Genomic DNA, 22,567 nt, shown 5'->3' with positions numbered 1-22,567 from the left:
TTGGTCCACTCCTCTTTATAGATCCTGTCCAGATTCTTATGGTTCTGAGGCTGTCGCTTGGCAACTCGAAGTTTCAGCTCCCTCCACAGATTTTCTATGGGATTAAGGTCTGGAGACTGGCGAGGCCACTCCATGACCTCAATGTTCTTCTTCTTTAGCCACTCCTTTGTTGCCTTGGCCGTATGTTTTGGGTCATTGTCATGCTGGAAGACCCATCCACGACCCATCTTCAGTGTTCTTGGTAAGGGAAGGAGGTTCTCCCCAAAGCATGAAGTTACCCCCTCCATGCTTGACAGTGGGGATGGTGTTCTTGTGGTCATAGTCACCATTTCTCTGCCTCCAAACACGGCGAGTCGAGTTGATGCCAAAGACCTCAATTTTTGGTGTGGGGGTGCTTTGCTGGTGACACTGTCGGTGATTTATTCAAATGTGTGTGTGTGTGTGTGTGTGTGTGTGTGTGTGTGTGTGTGTGTGTAGAAATGGGCCAGTAACTGATGCATTAATGTATTTTAATGATGGATTAATGTGTATGCAGCATTTTGTCATGCTACTTTGAATTATTTAGTAACACAATTCTTTCTTCTTCTACAATTCTTCTTCTTTTTTTCTGACCTCGAGTGCTTTAACTTCTCACCTTGCTGCAGTGATCTGGACGTGCACTTTGGGGTGTGTCAGAACTTTGTGACATAACAGTGATTTTGCACATTTCTGTCTACACTCAGCCACACAATCAGAAGTGCAACACACAGAGTGCATAGTGAAACAGTGTTTGAGCTAGCTCTTAAGTTACTCTTTATATGAACAAATTATATGAGAATTTAGCAAATCTTACTGGCAGAATGGATTCCTGTAACCCTCGCTGGGAGGGGGAGCCCCATTTCTGAAATCTTGGCTTCAGCCCTGACTCAGTAAAAAGTACACTACTTTCTACATCTGATGCATGCAAAAAGTTGTTTCACCTCTGAGATCAGACTCAGTGATTTACACCGGATGCTTCTGCCTCCTTTCTGTCACGTGTGTAAATACTTTAAGATCACATGTCATCAAACAATGGCCCCATCCCTCAAGCATGGGGGCTGAGTGAGGAGAGAGGGAGCTGTGACGCCTGACCTACTTTTCAACAAACACTCTTCACAACCTCACTTTACTATGCAGAGGTTACAGACTTTGAAGTGTCCCTCCTCTCATTCAGCGAGCTGCCAGCACACTCACTGAGCAGCCTGCGTGGCAGCAGTGGCACCAACCACAGACAGTGAGACAGACAGTCAGACAGACAGACAGAGAGACAGACAGGCAGAGAGAGAGAGAGAGAGAGAGAGAGAGAGAGAGACACGGGGGAGGGGGTCTGTCTGTCGGTGTGAGGAGTTGCACAATAACACGGACCAATGTAACTTGTAGAAACATTTCAAAGCTTCCAAGAAGGACATTATTGACGCCTCTTCAGGTAAGACATGACGCGCTCATTATAAATAACCATCTCCGATTTGTCGATGACCCGTTTAAACAGCATGCAGAGCTTATGTGAGAGTCAACTTTTTGGACATGAACTCGTGTTTCTGCATGAAACGTCTGACCGAGCAGCGCCTGTTTACTCGTGTCGGAGCGCTGCAGAAGCTGCTCGGCGCACACGGAGTTAGCGCCGCCGCTAAGCCGCCGCTCAGAGCGACCATATGGAAATGAGATCTGCCCGCTGGAGACGCGGCTGCGTGGATCGCTGCGATCTGCTTTGAACGTGTTTTTCAGTTTGAAACAAAGCGCTGTGCTCTGCGCCGCATGTGTTGTGGACTGAAAACCAGCACACAACTAGAACAATATCGCATAACTTGGTCACATTTTTCGTTCACATGTGGCCGCTGCCAGGTCATTTCAGTGCTCTGCTGCCTGTCACTGGAGCTGAAGTTATGCTGCTGTTTATCACAACATGATCGAGCTATTGAGATATTTATTGCCTCTTTGTAGGTTATTCTTTCATAACAGGAAACCCCTGCAGGCATCGTTAACTTCTGCGGTCACTGGCTCATTTTTGTCAAAATGGCATTTTCTGGAATATTTTTGAATGAAAGGAGTCACACTCTCATTTACTTACAGTGCAAACTTGGCCACCCTTTCCTTTTCCTTTAACTTAGTTAATAAGGGAGTCAAAATGGCCTCTGCTGTAATAATATATATTATCTAAAGGAACAGAGGCAGAGTCTAGCTAATGCTGAGTTATGTTGCACACACACACACACACACACACACACACACACACACACACACACACACACACACACACACACACACACACACACACACTTCAGCAAGGAAAATAGCACATTAACATGATACATTTTACATGAAAGCAGAGTGCCTGTGTTTGTGGTGTGTGGCTGTTGGTATAAATGAATGTTACTTGCATCACATAAAATGTTAACAGCAGGGGTGAGTGCTGGCTGCAGGGTGGGGGGGCCGGGTGTGGGGTGGACGGTGTTGAACGGGTGGTTATGAGGATGCCTGGGCATCCAAGGTCAAATAACTGGCTAAAATTAGTCACGTGTCAGCTGTGACAGGGAGCCAGTGTCCTGTGTGACTGGGAGGGCTGGTTAGTATCCACCCAGCAGGAAGCCATGCCTTCACACATCCTCACTGAAAGTCCGCACACGCTGCTCTTCCGTTATTCTCTGCCCTTTTTACCATTTGAGGTTGAGAAGAAGGTTCTCTATAGTTTGTAAAAGCTGAATGCGGTTATATTTGGCAGCATGGTTCTGGACACTTGATTGTGGATAGAGGTTTTAAGCCACAGGTTTTCTGACACATATGTGTCAAAAGTCATTGTTCCAAATGTCAGTCATGCTTGCTGGTAGGAGTGGCTTTAGCTTCCATGCTTAATAACTGCAACAGAGGAGCAATAGTGCAGAGCAGTTTTAATGAAGGGATAGGTATATTCAGCTAAGCTGGTGACAGTTGGCCTTGTGTGGTCATGATGTGCATTTTAACATTTAAGAGAAATGTGCAGCAGACTGATAAGATATGATATGAACTACAGCCTGAACAGTATACAACAATGGACAATATTATCAACTGATTTTGAATTATCACAGATTTATCAGTTTTGCGGTATCATGGTGTACAGTATTACATAATTATTATTAGAATTATCACAATGACTCTGAAGAAACAACATTATCATTATTTTTGTTGAACAAATACTTTATTGTAATTTCAAAAAATACTATATCCTATATATATTTTAGCATTAATATAGTAGATGGGGGATGAATAAAGTATCTATCTATCTATCTATCTATCTATCTATCTATCTATCTATCTATCTATCTATCTATCTATCTATCTATCTATCTATCTATGTGCGAAGGAAGCGGTTTACCGCTGCAACCCAAACTACAGTAAAGATCAAAGACACCTTGAAATATTGCCATAATATAGTTCATCCACCAGAGAGCACTGATGAGTTTGAATTTACACTGTAAAAATGTCCCACTCTGGAAAAACTCTTGGTCACTCACTCTTTGAACAAAAACAAATTAAAGGGATCTTTATCTAAAATGTTTGTGAAAATTATTTGTCAAGAACAAAAAGTAGCCGTTTGCTTCAGCAAATTTGGCTGCATTTAGGCACCAGGTTTTGACAAGGAAGAAAATGTTCTTAATTAGTGAGTGTCAAAGGTTTGATCTTTTCTATTGAGTAGGTCAAAAAGAAACCCTCAGTATGCCATGTTTCTACTGCATGGATTGGCTCTACTCAACTTTACTTTATTGACTCTTTTTTTGTTTTCCATTGTCAAAAGTTGTGGATAGCACCTGATAAATTTTACTTTTTTTGGTATCAACTGGGTCAAAGTTCCTACCAAGCTGAGCCGATGCTAAACCATGGAGGGAAACATTGCAGACCAATGATTGTCATAGATTCGCTACTTGTGCGACATGAACATCCTGAACACTAACCAAGTGGCATTGCTAGGGACTCTTGGAGCTCCAAGCAAGAAATCCCTGGGGCCCCACCCCCATCATCTTCTTCTTCACCTTCGGGTCTTGATTGAACTGATGACAAAAACATAAACATATTTTTTTTAAACATCTACATACCTACACATTACCAAATAAGCTTGATATACATTTACTTTTCAGTCAATGAAAGTGATGTGTGTGTGCACAGTTGTTTAGGTCCACACATCCTGGAAGACTTCAATGTCCTGGACAAATGGGCAGAATTCCGGTTAGATATTATTTGATTATGGACCCTATTGTGCCATGTTTCCGTGTAAGAATGACTAATGGAGACAACAATTTTTGAAGATTTTTCAGTATTGAACGAGAGTGCTGCAGCCAGCAGCCACAAAATGGGCTGCAATGGAAACGGGCTGCAGTGCGCGTAGCCTGTACATTAGGGCTGTCAACTAATATTCTAAATTCAAATTTATATTTGAATTGTAAAAAAATACCTACATTCAGTTGTGAAAATTAATCTGCTTCGAAAGCAATGCATTGCAGGAGTGACAAAACCCATTCCTGTTGTCCAGTAAGCGAGAGAGAGGGCGGACATTAGAGAAGCAGAAGGGGAAACAACACGAGGAGCTGGAATATTTTCACATTGAACTCAGAATTATTTTCACCAGACATTATGACTAGAGAGACTTAAATATGTTGGATTTCAACAGATTTTCCTGTTAAAGAAAAACCAACAAGAAAACTACAAAACTCAAATTTAAGATTTTTTTTACAATTCAAATGTAAATGTGAATTGATCAACAGCCCTACTGTGGAGACACTGTGATGTTGTGGTGGTTCAGTTACATTAATTACATCTAACTCAAAAGACAAACACATGACTCGGTTTCCTTGTACACCCTTCACCAGCTGCCAGTCTTTCGCAGAGTTTACACCCATATGCTCAAACATATTGGCACTCATACTCAGACCTATGGACAACCAAGAGTAAAGAAAATGAGACTTTTTTCTGTCTGATCTTTTGTAATGTGAAGAATCTCCCTGCTACCAATTCTTTGGAAATTTCTGTAGAGTTTGTAAGAGGCTCAGAGCTGTTTTTCATTGTGACAGAGGAAGAGGAAACAGCTGTGTGGGTTTAGAGCACAGGGTCAACAGAAATGAAAAGTCATAGGCAGAGTAGCTTGAGAGGACCTCGCAGGTTCTGGCTTCAGTCACATTTTTCAGTCACATTTTCTTCTTGGAATGATTCTGGATTTGGAAATAGAGATGGCAGTGATGTTATAAGGTACTCGTCCTGTGTCTGTGATGTGCTAAGAACCTAAAAGACATAGTAACCTCACTATTGACGTGTCCATGGGACACACATATTTTTTCCCCTGATAATGCTACATTGTGAACAAAGAATCCATGTTGAAATCAGATATAAACAAAAGAAACCACGCTAGCTTCACTGCAGCAAGGCCAATCCTCAGCGCACAAATTCATTTCAACAATTAAAGCTGTGAATGGAATTGGTGAATAGGAGCCGTGCAAGAGAGAATCGTTTTTTTTTTCCGGAATAATCAGTGAAAGGAAAGCATTTTGAAATGCCACCAAAGAAAAATATCAAGCATATTGCTAGCCAACAAACTATTGCAGGTATACATGTATGCCTGCTAAATCTACCTCTGATGTGCCCCTGTGTACCTCAGCCTCTGCTCAGCCTACCAAGAGTGCCTGTACATTGGCTGTACATTTACTGACATTCAGCAAAGACCCCAAGGTAAATGGCCTGAAGAAAACGATTGGTACAGTAAAGTTTATCAGCATTACCTCTCTGATGATGGATGCAGTGGCTCCTGTTATAATCTTACCCCAGTTACTGTAAACAAAATAATGTAGCATTAGTAAAAGTAAAGCTGGAGCTGGTCATGTTGTGAAAAAAACAAACATTTGGAGTTCCTATTCAAGCAGTAGACTGCCTGATCACAAGCTGGACACGCGTTTTGCCTAAATATGTCTGCACTGAGTGGAAGTTGGTTTAAAGTTGGGTATTGATCGGCTGGACTCAGTTCAGTCAAACAGATCTGTTCAGTGTTACTTTAAATCAAAGCACAGGGTCACAGCTCTGCCTCCATCTGCTCCTTCAAAACATCCTGTAAGTCCACCATCTGTCACACTGACTGAATACAGGAGCTGACTGTTAACATCTGAATGCACCAGCTGGAATTGCATAATTCACTTATCTTGTAATAATGGATCAGGAACTCAGGAACCTTGGCTGGATTTGGACTAGAGGAACCAGGGTCTAAACTAAGCTAAACTAAGCTCCTATGCCAAAAATTCTGCTTTAGGAGTACTTCTTTGTGATGGCTCATGAACTACTGTGGCAGGCTTTACAGTGCTTAACCGAAATACAAAGAGCTACACATGACTGTGTCATTGTGTTTGAAAATTGGGACGGAAATGATACCATAATTTTTTTTAGCCATGCTAGTGGCATTGGCTTGGTTGTTCCACATCTTTGGTCCATAGTGGAAAATCTCAGCAAATATTTATTGGTGTGAAATTTGATATAAACATTCATGGTCCCCAGAGGACAAATCCTGCTTACTTTGATGATCCTCTGACTTTTCTTTAAGCGCTACCAGGAGGTTAACATTTGTGGTTTTGAGTGAAGTATCTTAATAACTGTCTGATCATTCAACCCCTTTGGCCATCCCTTGACCCATCGAGTGCCATCAGTGTTGTTTGTGACCAAACACCAGCAACACCAATGACGTTCCCATCAGCTTCAGCTGTATTTTGTGTTTATAGCTAAATACCAAAGTAACATCAACAAAGTAGGAGCATCATATCTGCTTAGCATCAGCATTGTCATTGTGAGTATGTTAGCGTGCTGATGTAATCACTTACTTCAAAGCACAACCTCAAGGTGCTGCTAGCATGGCTGTAGACTTTTAGGCTATGTTCAGACAAACAGTAGCCCTGCATGAAAAAATGCAGCCCTGTCATTCAGTGGAGTGGAGTCAAGCCAACACAGGAGGCTCTCGCAAAATGCAGAGTTGAAATGCAATACATCATCTGACAATGTGCTGCATCGACCAATCACATACATGCAACTGTAAATTTGTGCTGGTGGTTTACTTTGTAACTATAATGCTCGGTTTCTATGTTTTACCTCATGATCGTCGGGATGAAAGATAAAATAATTGCCACTGTGATAACCAGGCTGATTCAGAGTTATCAAATCCTGTCTGTGAGTTTTAAACCATTGTGCCGTGTTTTGGAGTGTTACATTCATATGTTAATCAAACTGGACTTCCTGGATCATATTTCATGTCTCACCAGTACCTTCAACAACACGTACCCACCAGCGCAGCCCCCTGCACTGCTTTAATGCAGGGCTGGTTTTGGTCTCACTAGTTTAATGTAATTTATTTATTGCAAAGAGTTGAGGCATAGCCATATGCTGTATATAAACAAATAGACATATACATGTATTATAGACATTTTTGATAAGTCATCCTCCCACCCCTGCATCCATATGGGCTCTGTTTCTTTAGGATTCCCCATGTTGATCTTTCCCTGTTTTGCTCAGGCAGCTTTTGAAACTATGTTCACAGGGAGTAATTGAAACAGAGCCCTGTTCCAAAATATATTTTACAGTTTTCTGGCTGAAACATTGTGCAAGAGCCAGGCATGCTATGAGAGCAGACAGGCTCGTGGACCACTGAATCACTGGATTAGAAGAATTCATAAATCTCAGGCAGTTGTTCTCAGGAGAGTTGATTCCTTTTGGGGAGTTATTTTCTCAGCAGGAGTCCTCCACCCAGCTTTTGTATCTCAGTGTGTTTTAGTGGAAAATCATACCACTGGAGGTCTGTAGATCACTTGTAGAGTCAGGCAAGGCTATGTTGAGAGATTTCCTAGCCTTGAATGCCAACAACAGCACAGTCTTCATTACCACAATTAAGAGCAGCCTGATATATGTGTGCAGCACAGATCTGTTCCTGTGGTGTAACTTAAGTCATGCCATGAGGCCTGCTTGGCATTACTAACATTTTAATGGTTAGTAGAGCTGAGTAGGTTAAGGTGAGTGCAAGTTAACACATGTACACTCACCTAAATACTTAAAGCTGACTCATCAGAGATGGGGGTGGGGGGTGTTGAAGAATAAGTCTTGTAATGTTTTAGGATAGGGAGCAGGTTTCAACATGACCCAGCTTAGGCATTTTAGCAGCTATTTGTGGTCAAAACAAGTCATCAATACTTCAGTACTTGGCAATCGTAACTCCAAGAATCACTTGTTAATGAGGTGTTTGTTCATAAAGAATGGGCTTTTGAAGAGAGGAGGCATGCTTAGGTGACTCAGGTAGAGATGGGGGTGGGGGGTGTTGCTCACAAGCCCACTCTGTGACTTGCTTTCAGTGATCCACTTGTTTGGAAATGGCTTTATTATTTCCAGTTGAAACTAGAGCAAGGTCTCCATCCATGAGTCATCACCACAGGCGCCCAGCAAGCTTCAACTCCACTGTCAGAAAAGAGCTCTTAGCACTGTTGTGTGTCTCTGAGTTAGTTAGTTCACAGTGTAACTGTAACTGAGGTATCCTAAAGCTGTTATCATTTCATTCTTTTTGTTTTTTAATCCCTGCTTCAGGGTTGTGCCATGATATTCCCAAATTATTTCCTAAGCACTATCCACACATATGAACATGAGGCTAAGATTGTAGCTAATAAGCAGGGGGCCACAGAAATACAAGATATGTCTGTACCGAAATGTCAAAGGTGTTTGAAGACATTTAGAAACAGTGTCTCCATTACATAGTTTGTCCACCAGAGAGTTCCAACAAGTTTATTTTTACACTGTAAAATGTCCCGCTCACTACGTACCTTGGTCAAAAATTATAATGGAGGATCTTGATGTGTACTGGAAGGTTGAATTTTGCCTGAACAGCAACAAGAAACCTGTTTAGTGTCGGTGGGCGCAGCCAGGTTTTTTTTTGTTTTTTGTTTTTTTTGAGACCTCTGCCCACAGAGAAACACCTGAACTTTTTCACCAGGTCTCCTACACATTTCATTCAGCCTTTGCTAAATAAGGTCCATGTTTGAATGACACAAAAAGCATGTTGTTCATGTGGTGTTTGATTGTCCTTTCAGTTTTGCTGATTTGTGCCAGATTTTAGCTACACTAGCAGCATGGCTCCAAGTATGTTGGGTTGGCATGAAAGCTTGTTTTTGACTTTCATGGGCCTGGAGGAGGAATCCTGTTGACTTTTGTGATCCTCTGACTTCTCCTTTCGTACCACTATGAGGTTGACATTTGCGTTTTAACTTAAATTTGTCAAGTACTTTGGGTTATGACCAAATACCTACAAAACTAATGAGATTCCCCTCAGTATCTGCTGTATTTGTGTTTAGTCATGAATGAACAAGTGTTAGCACGTCAACACGCTAAAACAAGATGATGAATGTGGTAAATGTTATACCTGCTTCATATACCTGGTCCATCATTCATGTCAATATCCAGTGTTTCCAGTCAGGATGCGTTCTATTGCTCCACTATAAAAGTTAGCATGAACTTGGCATGGACATTTTGCCCTCTTAAGTTTCTTTAAGAAATACAGTTAATCAGATACTATTTTAACATTTGTCTTCTTTGTTACAGTAGTGGGTAGGTGTGATGCCACCATGGAGGCACAGAACAACAACCAGCCCACGTTAGACAACCACAACAATCTCTACAAGATAGCTGGACAAGAGGATCAGGTAGGATGTGAAACCAGGATGTTATCAGACAAAGTCCGTAAAGTAAAAAAGTCCTTAAAATAGTAAAAAGCTGCATGTTACATTTTTTAAAATGCGTGTGTAATATTTTCTCATTTCCATTACATAGACAGTAGGTAAACACAACTGATTCTTGCAGTTAGCTTCCCCCTCACTTCTAAACTCCGACAATCCAATTTTATGGCTAAAACATACTTTATATTGCACTATAATGCAATGCCTTGTCAAAGCTTTAATACAGAATTTTCTTGTACAGAAAAACATGCCAAGCTATAGGTACTGCTGCACTCTGGCAAACTTCCGGATTGAAAAGAAGATTGGTCGGGGCCAGTTCAGTGAGGTCTACAAAGCCACATACCTGCTGGAGGGACAGCTGGTTGCACTCAAGAAAGTCCAGGTACAGTACTCAGGAGTGTGTCTGATACTGCCTTAGGACTACTCTTATAACGGACCATACAGATGTACTAGGACTACTCTTAAACATCCTGACCATACAGATGCACTTATCAAGATTTTTAGCACAGTGCTTGTGGTTTTAGCAAGTGCCCAGTTCAGTATTGTTAATATTTTATTTTTTTGTTAATATTTTATCTATCATCAAGATTTGACTACTTGTGGCAAAATTGATAAAATAAACTATAGAGCCTGACCAATATATTGGCATTGTTGAGACTACAGTATTGACTGATTTTATCTCATCACAAATCATGACGTTGTTTGTTGTCTGAGAAGTAACAAAGAATTTCAGTAACTCCAAAGATATATTTTGGATCATTTAGAAACTGTCATCATTACATAGTTTGTCCACCAGAGAGCACTGTAAAATATCCCACTCACCCCACATCTTTGTTACAATTACTGCAATGGCCAAATTTAGTGGATTCCTCATATTTTTTGTCTTGGTATGTCTTGGTATTGGACTCAAAAATCCAGTGTCAGTCAAGCTCTAGTCAAGGCTTTGATTTCAGTAATTCAGATCCAAGTCTGACGGATACTGGAGTTTTGAGGCTGATACCGATATTTAACAGTCTTTGAAATCATTTTAAAACATCTGCTACTTTAATATATCGACTGATATATACATTTTTTACGTGAACACATAACATTAAAAAGAATGCTAAAAATCCCTTAAATGTATTATTAAAGAGTTATTAAAGAATGTTGTCCAAGATATGTAATGAATGAGACATTTTACAGTGTAAAAAATCATCTGCTCTGTAGTGAACAACTATGTCTCTGTTTCTAAATGATCTCAGACATATCTGTGGCATTTTTCTCATTACTTTGGTGACATTTCTTGTGACTGATATATCTGTGATGAGCTACTGCTGATTTATTGGTTGGGCTTCTGGTTCAGATCATTTTGGGCAACCACCCAATAAGAATACATTCATATTAACTTGTATCTTTGTTACTGCAGATCTTTGAGATGATGGATGCCAAGGCTCGTCAGGACTGCATTAAAGAGATAGATCTGCTGAAGGTAAAGTTGGTGAACCACAGCCATTATGTTGAGTTGGTCAGTGAGCAAAATATATTATTGAGAGGTTTTCCTGCTTGTGTTTAGGAAAATAAAAGATCAGACAACATTTGAATGCTTATTTGATGCTTGTTTACACCATATCAACTGGTGCAGATGATCTGATGCGTGAATCAACACTATCGCTTTGAGCTCAGTTGTACTGCTTGATTATTGGAGCTGTTGTATGTGTGTTAAAATGAAATAACAATTTCAAAGTGTCTGAAACAACCATTTTTCTTCTGTTCGTTCACTGCAGCAACTGAATCACCCCAATGTAATCAAATACCTAGACTCCTTTATTGAAGACAATGAGCTCAACATTGTTCTGGAGCTGGCAGATGCTGGAGATCTGTCCCAGATGATAAAGGTCAGGAATCACAACAATGTTCTCTGAGACTCACAGGTTTATCTCAGATTAAATAAGTACACGGATACTGTATGCAGAAAAGTAGCCCAAACTCAACAGATGTCACATCCAGGAATAAGAATATGTGTTAGATAAGCTGATTACTGGTGTGTGTCAGCATTTGAGTTGAATATGTCCCCCTTTTTCTCAGGACTCATACTTTAGATATTAATCATATTAGAGTGAGAGAAGAACAGTATTTAAACTTGACACATTTCTTAAACCACCTCTCTAAAGTTCTCCATTCAATTCCACATAAATATGCTACATGTAGCACCTTTCAGATAAGAATTGTGTCATGGTATGAACTAACAATACTTCACTTTATCTGTTTAGTACTTCAAGAAGAAGAGGCGACTCATTCCAGAGAGGACTATATGGAAATATTTTGTGCAGCTCTGCAGTGCTTTGGAGCACATGCACTCACGCAGAGTAATGCACCGTGGTAAACAGCTACTCACAGATTTACTCACCCTCCTCTCAGTCCTCATGTACACCATGCACACTTCATCATCTCTGTGTTTGTTTCAACTGATATACTTAATCCTGTCATCCATCCCTCTGCTCTACCCATCATGTTAACTCATCTGTACTGCATCATATTTTTAGGCAATATGTATGTTTGTATATAACATAGTGTACGGACTGCGAGCATGGCAATCTTCATCTTTCTCTACAGCCTCAAATTTTCTGCTAATTTCAGGTTTAGTCCAGAAGTACAGTATGAATTCAATGAAAAATGGTGGGAATGTTACATGTTCCCAGGTAATTTTGTGTGTGTGTGTGTGTGTGTGTGTGTGTGTGTGTGTGTGTGTGTGTGTGTGTGTGTGTGTGTGTGTTAAACAGATATCAAGCCAGCCAATGTGTTCATAACAGCCACAGGGGAGGTAAAGCTGGGTGATCTTGGATTAGGCCGCTTCTTCAGCTCTAAAACCACAGCAGCACACTCGTTAGGTAAAGCACATTCACACGTACTGTATATGCAGAGCATACAAACGTACACATACTGTACATGAATGCAGTGCACTTATTTTTCTTTTATATTGGCTCTTAATGGAGGTGTGCCGGTCATGCAAAACAATATATATCAGAAACTGTGTGCATTAGAAAATGTATTTTTTGAACATTAAAGCATGTAAACCTTTTGTAAATTTTATGTGTTAGTGTGTTAAGGCAATGATCAATAAGAGCTGAGTCAGTGACAGCTAATTTGTACTCCATTGCTTCAATAAGACAGAACTCTCATTCTAAAATATTTATTTTAAACTTTTGTACAAAAGTACCTTTTTATTTATTTGTTGCTTTCTCTGTCCCAGTGGGGACACCTTACTACATGTCACCGGAGAGGATCCATGAGAACGGATACAATTTCAAGTCAGATATCTGGTCCCTGGGATGTCTTCTGTATGAGGTAAGGTCACACACACTTTGAGCTTTATTGACAGTGAATGATTCTGATAACTGATAACTTCCTCATACCACAAGCAAAACAGCCTTGCTAGTGGCCGCTGGAGGCTGCAAAGTTGCACTACCAACAAAAACATACTGACAACGACCATTCGTGGATCCACTGTAACAGCGTACAAACAAAGTGTTTTAGCCATGTTTTCAGTCATTTTGTACATATATGCCCATGAAACCATGCATCTGTATTCCACAACGCAGGTGTTTGATTTGCACTGTACTCTCACACAGTGGGCTCTATTTTTGATTCTGCTGCCGGCGCACCGGAGGCACAGCGTTAAGTCAGGTACTCTTCGCCGGTGTGATGTGGCGGCGCAGACTTTGGTATTTTCGTGCACTGCGCTGCCGGCACATCTCCTCCCCCTTCTCATCTCAGTCCCACCCAGCGGCGCAACTCGGAAGGAGGAAGGGGAGAAGGCGTGGAGTGGGTTTGACACAGCCGAGTCCAATCTTCACCAATCACACCAGCTCCTCCCCTCAGCTTTAAAAACGCCGCTGGCGAGGCGCATGGCGAGTTTCGAGGATGACTGAACCCGCACAGGAACGTGTCCAACGCCCAAACTTCTCCCAGGAGGAGACAGCTTTTCTGGTCCGGGAGGTCCAGGCTCGCAGTGGCCAGGCCTCGCAAAATTTATTTCAATACTGTCCATCTGTTTAGTGTGGAAAGTTATTGATCGTCAGATGTTTTTTGAACTGATGTAACCACAAATACTCACTTAATGACAAAGCTGGGCGGCGAGGCGCTCCCTCCTCTCCCGTGCGCTCTGCTGCTCTCCCAGTTGACGCGGCACATGCAGTTCGGCCTCACTCCGTCTTAAGTCCCTTAATGTGTCCTCCGTGAGTTCATAGTGACATCCACGTCGTCCAGCCATGTTGTGTAAAACGCAACATGCCACGAAGAATGCACTGACACTCTGACGGCTGTATGTTAATGAACCACCTGTCTGGCCCAGACATCGAAAACGCATTTTGAGAACCCCAAATGACTGACCGAGCACTGCTGAAAACACCGTTAAAACCACGCTGTCGTCTTGTTGACGGTGTGATATATGGCGTCATCAACCACGTTTTCAGTGGATAGCCATTATCACCTAGCAGCCACCCATCCAGAGGGGTGTCCCCCTGAAAGACTGTAGGGATGCTAGAATTCGCCACGATGAACGAGTCATGTGCCGACCCGGGGAAAGTGGCATACACGTTTGTCACCAGGCAATTTGAGTCACAGATCACCAGACATCCCTGTTTCACCTGTGTACATTCGGTCAGGTTGAGTGAACATTACACGTGCCGAACGCGCTTTCGATGTGGTCAGATGAGATACTGATCAAAATATACAAATTTAGGTCTGACTGTATGTGCTGACTCGGTTGCATTGAATTGTGGCTATTGCTAATTATTGATCGCAGGGAAATGCCAGACACTGTGGAAACCTGCCTGTGAGGTATTGGTGACGATTTTACCAAAATACCAAGTGTGCTGTGCGCCCGCCTGTGCTGCACAAAAATACCACTGCGCCGGGTGCGCACCCTGCGCCCCGCCAGCGGCAGGGACGAAAATAGAGCCCATTGTGTTGACCTTTAGTACTTAGCTGCCCCCAAAGAGTGGCTGTCTCTTAATTTCATACACTAAAACCCTGTCAAAACAGAAATCATTTTAAGTTTTTGAGCTTTTTGTTTCTCTCATTGTGCTGTGTTTTATATTATATTTTTACCTTATTTGTTGATTCATTTCTCCATCCATTTCTCTCATCTCTCCACATGTGAAGCACGTCTAACTGCGTGTTTCAAGAAGTGCTATAGAAATAAAGCTTTACTTTCTTACTTACTTAACTTAACCATATCAATGTCACTGGCATGACTTTATTTTTATTATGTCAGAAAGCTTTCATGGTGTCATTTTCTAAGTGCGGAACTTAATTTCCTTTCCTGTTATTATAACTGAAGTGGTCAGAATACATATTGCTGTTATCACAGGCTATCAGCAGGTCTTATCATTGTTTTTGCTCTTTAAAACTAATAGAGACAGGAATTGGGAGGTTGGGGGGGACAACATCCTCTGTGGAAGGAAGCAGACGGGTTCAAATTGATAAATGTCCACCTCAACACTGATTTTAAACACTGAACTCAAATCACAACCATCCCGGTTTTGCATAACGGTGTCTGTGTTTGATTGGCATCAGCTGGAGTGGTGTGTCCATGTCTGTGTTTGATTGACAGCAGCTGGAGTGGTGTGTCCATGTCTGTGTTTGATTGACAGCAGCTGGAGTGGTGTGTCCATGTCTGTGTTTGATTGACAGCAGCTGGAGTGGTGTGTCCATGTCTGTGTTTGATTGACAGCAGCCAGCAGGTTGAGCTCCAACAGGACAACATGAGACAAAGTAAACAAACATGTCCTTTATCTTATAAGCCAGGGGTTGGCAGAGATAACAGATATTCTCACACATGAAGAGTGTGTGCAGCCCCTCCCAAAGCTGTTTGACAACTGACCACTCTGAAGCTTGTGTGCAACCTTTGCCTAGTCCATACATACGCGGGTAGTTTTCTAAATGTAGCTCCTTCTATTGGTTTTGGCCTTTTGTCCTGACACAAACACAGTTTTAGGTAAATGAAAACAGCTTTTGGGAAACTCCTTCCAAGGTGAAGACATTCAGAAACTCTTTTTGCATTTGTAACGTGTAGACAATCAAGTTTTCAGGAAAGATGTCGAGCTATGCTTGTGTCAGAGCCAGGAAGTATAATAGGAAAAGCAAAGGTGTCAGTCCACAAACAACAACAAAAGTCAGTATTCTAACACAAAAGTCAAAAGCTGGGCTTAAACGTAAAGGCTAGCTAACACAATTTTTTGTACCAGGCTGTAAACATGTTTATTTCTGCTGTAAACAGACATTTTATTATAGGCATCTGTAGCGACCATTCAAGGAAGGGCACTTTCTGGCACTTTCACGTTGGCTTCACTTTTCAAACACGGAGGTTGCTGCTTGGTAGTAGGCTGCTGTCTGCCTGTGTGTCTGTCTGCACTGCCTAATGCAGTATTGATGCAAATGCATTTAAAATGAAGCCATTTGATCGGCTGTATGTAACAAGTTCTTCAGTTACATCGGAGAACTAACAGTATTCTGAGTAATCAAAAGCAAAACTATTATATAACCTTTATATAGAATATGAATTTCATGTTCAATATCATGTTTTATTTCTCAAAGGAGAACACATGACAAGTTATTTACAAAGCAGAAATGCTGTGGCAATGTCATTTCAGTTTGCCACCATTGTGAATATAATAACTCTTATTATTAGTCATATTTTTTCTTGTGTTTCACTGGAATGCTGAGCTATTGTGGAGATAGTCATCGCCCTACACAATGGTTTCACAGTCCTCTGTGTTGTGGAGATTTTGTGTGCATGTGAGCGGTTTTGACAGGCTGAATGAACAGCATTATGTGTCTGTCTCATTTATTCTTTGGCTGCATCACCACATTGACCACATGAGACACCAGATACTTTGTCATTCTTCATACCTTCCTTTCTTCTTTCCCGACATTTTTCCACATTTTTGTTTCCCTTTATACTCTTACTTAACCCCTTTTTTACTTTTTCATTTTTAAATTGCACAGTTTACTGTCCCAGCACAAGTGCATTTTAACATAAAATGTGCCACTTAAATGCTTAATCTTATGTGTTGTCAGTGTTGCTATTTACATGAACTTTTAATTTGTAGTGACCGACTTGTAGAAGTCACAGGATGACTCTGTCAGGGGCAAAACTCAGCACTACTGTGTGTACGTTACTATCTTCGTATGTAGTCGGCATCCATTCCTAGGGTCAAACTGAAAAGCCCTTTGTCTAAAGCCCTGCTTGCTAGCAGCCCATAATACTGAACATCTTATACTCTGTATTGAGCTACATGAGTGTAATATGGTGTTTGAAGAAAGCAGATGTATTGGAGTCATAGAGACTGGTAATCCTCTGAGGAGCACAAACTAATCTGTCCATTCAATCATGATGATCATTTGGGGACCAAGAATATTCACAGTGATTTGTGTTCTCAAGTTTGAAAGATATCATCGCACCAACTTTGACAAAATAATTACATGACATCATTTTGGGGACTGTGAATGTCATGTCGGTCTGCCCAGGACTTTAGGTGTCTTATCTGGGTGGTACATTCTTCCTCATTGCTTAAGGCATTAATCTCTTGGATGTTAGTCAAGAGCAATATTACTAGGGTATTACTGTATTAGGGCATTGCTGGTCATCCTTGTTTAACTTTTGAATAGTTTCTATTTCCAGTGGTCACTGTCTACCCTCATATTAGTATTTATTTATTTCTTCTCCCCACAGTTTATTTCTCTCACACAGACTGTCTTCCTCTTTCTCTAGATGGCAGCGCTGCAGAGTCCGTTTTATGGGGACAAGATGAACCTCCTCTCCCTCTGCCAGAAGATTGAGCAGTGTGACTACCCTCCACTCCCACCTGACCATTACTCTGAGAAGGTAGAGCAACACCAAACTTAAGTGTTTGGCCTCATTTGACATCATTGTCAGGGAGAAAAATGTACTGTGAATACAGATACTTAATCAGTTAAAAACTAATACCAAAATATCAATAAGCATGAATACAGTTCTTTTTGTTTGTCTTTAATTAATCACTATTGCTTTAAAGTTGAGTCATTAAAATTTGGAGGCCAGTTACTGTATAAGTTACTGTGTAAGTCATACCATGGTTGAGTTGAGTTGAGTTGAGTTGAGTTGAGTTGAGTTGAGTTGAGTTGAGTTGAGTTGAGTTGTTTTGTTTTTTGTGGTTGTTTATATGTATGTCATATTTGGCATATGCAATTAAATGTTTAGCCTAGCTTAGCCCACTCTGGAAACAGCTAGACCAGCACGATCAAAAGCAGAAAAAACTGCTTTCCAACAACTCTAAAACTCTTATTTATGTTGTGTTATGTCATGTCTTGTGCATGTTAACTACATGCTGTTCAGAGATGATTTGTCATACCTGATATCTGCACTATGGCAACAGGATTTCTGCATTCCTTGTGTGTTATTCTCACATGCACTGTCTTGCTTACTCAAATACTCAGCAGGGCACTACATGTGGATCAATCCACTACTCAATATAGTCCCGAACTAATGCAGTATTTCCTGTTTCAGTAATGAAAACTGCAGTGACCAGCTGTTTTATGAAATTACTGAACCTTTTTAAAGATGAATTGACATATTTCTGAGGCTTTTTTAACAGTTACTGTCTTGCAGCAACATACAGGGTAGAGCAATCAGATAGTATTTAGAGACTGACTAACAGATTGTTGGTTTTGGTCTTGGGAGTTGTTGACAATGAGAAGAATGTAGGATAATGCCATTGTTATCCTTGAAGCTAATAAAGCTAAGATACTTAACTTTTCACAGCTGCGGAACCTGGTTAGCATGTGCATCAGCCCAGACCCAGACCAGCGGCCGGACATTGTCTTTGTGCTGCAGATTGCCAAGCAGATGCACATGTGGACTTCCAGCACCTGAGTACCATTTCTGCTCTAAGCCCACGCTCTGCTCAGTCTGAGGATCTCAAACCACTAGAAGTAAGCTCTGCCTGGTCTTGCAGAACATCGTTTGCTTTGCCCTCATCTCGACAGGAGGAGGCCATGGAAAGACTTGCACAAGTGAGCTGTGATGTTTTAACATCCAAATGCCCACTTATTTTCTGTCATGGAGGATGTGAAGAAGTGCATCAGTGGTGTAGCACTCGTGGAGAGTGGAGTTTATGAAACCACATTTGTTCATGTGAGAGGCAATCGCATTTATGCCAGTTCTTTAGCTAAATATAGAGAGCTGTGTCTCACTATGATCGCAGATTTCTTCAAGCTTTTTTTCTATAACTCCATGGGCTGCATTCCAAGTTTGTACCATTTGTATCAGATAAGTGTGCTGTAGAACTGGGCAATTTGAACATTTATCAATCTATTGTCTGTCAATATAATCATATACATTTTTTTTATTGTGTCAATTTCATTACATCAGTTATGGTCTAAATGGAAAATCAGTAAATAATTATTAGCAGTTACTAAGTCAGATTTCAATCTCTGAAAGAATGCAGCTTTATCTAACTGTTGCCAGCAGTGAGTCTAATTGTGATGGAGATCAGCTCCTAACAAAAAGTTCTTCTGTATGGAAGATAGAGTGACTGTGGCGATTTCTAGCTTTTCTAGGTCCAGTATCTCGAGATAATTGTTTAATTATTTCACTGACTTTTTTGGTCACTTGTGTCAGCACAACAAGCTGTAAACACAACACCGACATATTTATCATAAAGTTGTTACAGGGATCATGTTAGCAAACAGTTTCCTGTTGAACATCCACCAGACACAGAACATGAGCTGTTATGTGGAGTGGTGTTTATACGTCCTATATTCACTCTCTTTTAGCTCTGTTTTGATCTCCACCAACTCCTGAGCAAAATATCTGACTCTTAGCTGCTCCACTAAGTTCACCAGCTGGTCTTCTACTTTGCACCATCCTAATACCAACAACTGCAGTATTTACGAGAGGTCAAGTGGCTACTTTGGTGACAGATTTGCAGTAGCTGCTATGGTGTCCAAGTGCCTGCTAAGACTTGTAGAAAGTGGAGGTTTATCAGAGCTCAGTGGGACACAGCTGCACAATGAGGCCACCCTGTCCTTCACACAAATACAAACACATGGCTCAGTGCAGCTCAAGTGCTTTTTCAGTTTGATTTTATAGTCATAAGAACTGCCAGATGACAGTAAAAGAAACACACACACACACACACACACACACACACACACACACACACACACACACACACACACACACACACACACACACACACACACACACACACACACACACACACACAGTCTGGCTGGGAAGAGTAATTAAATGTTATTGAGGTGGTGAGATTACGAGACATGATAATATTTTAAATGGTTTCTGTCTCATACATTTTTAGAGAAGGATTTCTTAAAGTTATTGATAGAAAAGCATGATATTTAGAATGATTTTACACAGTCAACTGATGTTTAGTCTGTGAAAACAGTTATATGAACAACAGTATAATGTCCTCTGAAGGAGCTTTATCAACTCAGAGCAAATAACCCTGATGATACAGTTACAGATGATACAGATCATACAGGTCATCAGGATTATCTTGCACGCAGACTGCAAATAATGACAAAAAGCCTGAGTTAAAAACTGGAGTTACAGAATTTGAAACACAGGGCAGTGATTGTATTGAGTTGCATTATGAGAAACATAGGATCCAGTGCTTGTGGAGCTTCACCCGTTCTGTAGACTAGAAGTCAGGGTATCACAGGCTCTGCTGCTTCAGGTTTGGCCATTTTTTAAAATGTCTTGCAAGTCCCCCAACATTGTAGAAGTGCAGTAACCCTTAAGTCATGGTCACACTGTTGCCTCTCTGTAACAAGACAGTTCAATTGTGATCTTTATATAATGGGCCTAAAAAAATATCCACCAGAAGCAAACTGCTTGTATGTACACTGCAAGCTACTATTCTAGGAATGTTACATTGGTTGTAATGGAAAAGCTAATACTTTAGCATGCTAAGCTAACTGCAAAACAGAAAACAGGCCAACTTCACATCGCTCTTCATCCCCTTCCTCTCTTCAGTGCTCACAATGAAAGCCAACCCCAGATTGACCCAGAATCGTTTTAGAACAAGATTTGTCTGCTTGGCGTTTTGCTGTAATTGCCCTTTTGTCACAGTGTCGGCCATATTTGTTTCCTCTTGGATGCACCCTGCTTGCTAGCTTTTATAAAGTCCTGACCTGACCTGTGTGTTGTTGTTGGTTGGGGGCTACTCTCTGACTGCACAAAGGGTGCAGCCCAGAAATGTTCTGAACAGAGTAAAATAAGAGGAAATCAGAAAATACAGGCCTAATGGGTCAAGGTGATGATGCATAGGATTACTTTTGTATGAGTCTGTACATTGTTTCTAAGGGAAATTCTGCATAGTATACCTTTAAGTGTATTTTGAATTTGTAACAACTTTCATGTTGCCTAAATACTTCTCTAATGCATATCATTGTAGTGTTGATAGTGGAATTAAGAAGGAAAGAAAAGCATCTTTTGTTAGAGTAAATGACAACTGCAATAAAAATCACCATTATGCCCAGGAAACTGAAGAATTAGCACAATATTGTTTATTGAATCTGTTCATTACAAACCTGTTTTGTTAGAGTAATGGTGCAATGGTGGTGGGTGTTAAGTGTTCCAAAAATGTTTTTGAGATGTACTGCCAGAATGCAGTTTATGATCTTGTTCAAAGTGTTTATATGTGCAGTAAAGACCATTGTGACTGTGAAACTGTAAAGACCGTGCAAGTTAGATGCTGTGAAAGCCATTTTGATAGATAGCACTAAACCAGAATATGTTTAAAAAAGTCCTTGAGGAGCACATCTATTGCACATTACCACACAGAATAACTGAACATTGTTTTATTCATTTGGTAATGACAGCTTGTATTCTGTGCCAATAAAATTAATGTATTACATACACAGGAAAGGGGAAAGTTCAGTTTTCATCATGTTTAAACAATGTATTTCTCATATCTTTATCTTCCATCTACTGTACTTATTGAATTGTGACTTTTCACTCAAAGTATTGTTCCATTATGTTTTAACAACTGTACTTTTCTGTGCAGCATGGCATCAATTCAGCTCTGTGGAATCTCCGTCAAGTGCTTCCTGTTTTGCATTTGTAGTAAAGTGTTTTTAAAATTAAAGAAGCAGAAGAAGCTCTTATTCCAGTAACTGAGTTTTGTACCAGTTTTATTTAAATTATGAAGCAATGCAAAGCTAAATAACCTCCACGTTGTCCTGTTGTCATGTGGCCCAAACATCATGAAAGGAATGAGTAGTTTGTAAAACCAACACACTCACAGACACAGTGACCAAACCTGCGGAGGGAAGACTGTGGAGTCTGTGGAGGTCTTTTATTTTGGAGGTGACATTTCATGCGTCAGTAAAAGGCCTCTTAATATTGGTGATAGGGAATATTTGCAGCATCTGTCCTGTGGATGTGCTGCACCCCCTGGAGGATAAGGGCAACATTTATATTTATGACTCCATGTACTGTATGTCTCAAGTACAGATGGGTGGCAAATGAAAGAAAAATCTGAAGAAATGAGTGGAGACACATGAGTAACACCATATGATTTTATATTGAGCATGCTTTTCCTTCATGAAAACTTTGGTTTCTTTTTGGTTTTAAGTGTTTAAGGCTCTGCACAGCATGGTAGACCCATGGTTTGAATGGCATTCCCCACTTTTCTGTTAGTTGGCAATAACAAACATATTGCAATTAACTATAGGTTGCATTTTTTCAGGTCTGTCCTAAAACAATGGTCAGGTGTCCACATGGACACTGAAACAGGTCTTGCTGGCTGTGATCATTCCTTGTGTTCATACTGGCCAGTGATGGAGGACAAAAT

The 22,567-nt window shown here is 40.7% G+C and overlaps 1 protein-coding gene across 2 annotated transcripts; it reads left to right on the top strand.

Annotated features, from left to right (window-relative positions):
- Positions 1-1,300: 1,300 nt before the first annotated feature.
- nek6 (NIMA-related kinase 6) lies at positions 1,301-21,885 on the top strand. Of its 2 annotated transcripts, none has more exons than XM_070988631.1 (10): positions 1,301-1,444; positions 9,595-9,695; positions 9,970-10,110; positions 11,134-11,196; positions 11,492-11,602; positions 11,978-12,086; positions 12,488-12,595; positions 12,958-13,052; positions 17,482-17,595; positions 18,511-21,885. In XM_070988631.1, the coding sequence occupies exons 2-10, from the start codon at positions 9,618-9,620 to the stop codon at positions 18,619-18,621; spliced, it is 930 nt and encodes a 309-aa protein (XP_070844732.1). In that variant the 5' UTR covers positions 1,301-1,444; positions 9,595-9,617; the 3' UTR covers positions 18,622-21,885. The 2 variants fall into 2 exon arrangements, with proteins under 2 accessions (XP_070844732.1, XP_070844733.1); XM_070988632.1 differs by lacking the exon at positions 1,301-1,444 and adding an exon at positions 2,652-2,782 and having other exon boundaries at positions 18,511-18,751.
- Positions 21,886-22,567: the final 682 nt, after the last annotated feature.

Source organism: Chaetodon trifascialis, chromosome 20 (genome assembly GCF_039877785.1).
Source record: "Chaetodon trifascialis isolate fChaTrf1 chromosome 20, fChaTrf1.hap1, whole genome shotgun sequence".
NCBI lineage: Eukaryota > Metazoa > Chordata > Actinopteri > Chaetodontiformes > Chaetodontidae > Chaetodon > Chaetodon trifascialis.
Note: the sequence above shows the minus strand (reverse complement) of the source record. Positions and strands in the feature narration are given on the sequence as shown.

What these genes read in the sequence shown, in the direction of transcription:
- nek6 (XM_070988631.1), top strand. Translation starts at nt 9,618, where the DNA reads ATGGAGGCACAGAACAACAACCAGCCCACGTTAGACAACCACAACAAT. An exon ending in ACGCAGAGTAATGCACCGTG is followed by an intron (nt 12,087 to 12,487) that starts GTAAACAGCTAC and finishes TGTGTTAAACAG; the next exon opens with ATATCAAGCCAGCCAATGTG. An exon ending in CACAGCAGCACACTCGTTAG is followed by an intron (nt 12,596 to 12,957) that starts GTAAAGCACATT and finishes TCTCTGTCCCAG; the next exon opens with TGGGGACACCTTACTACATG.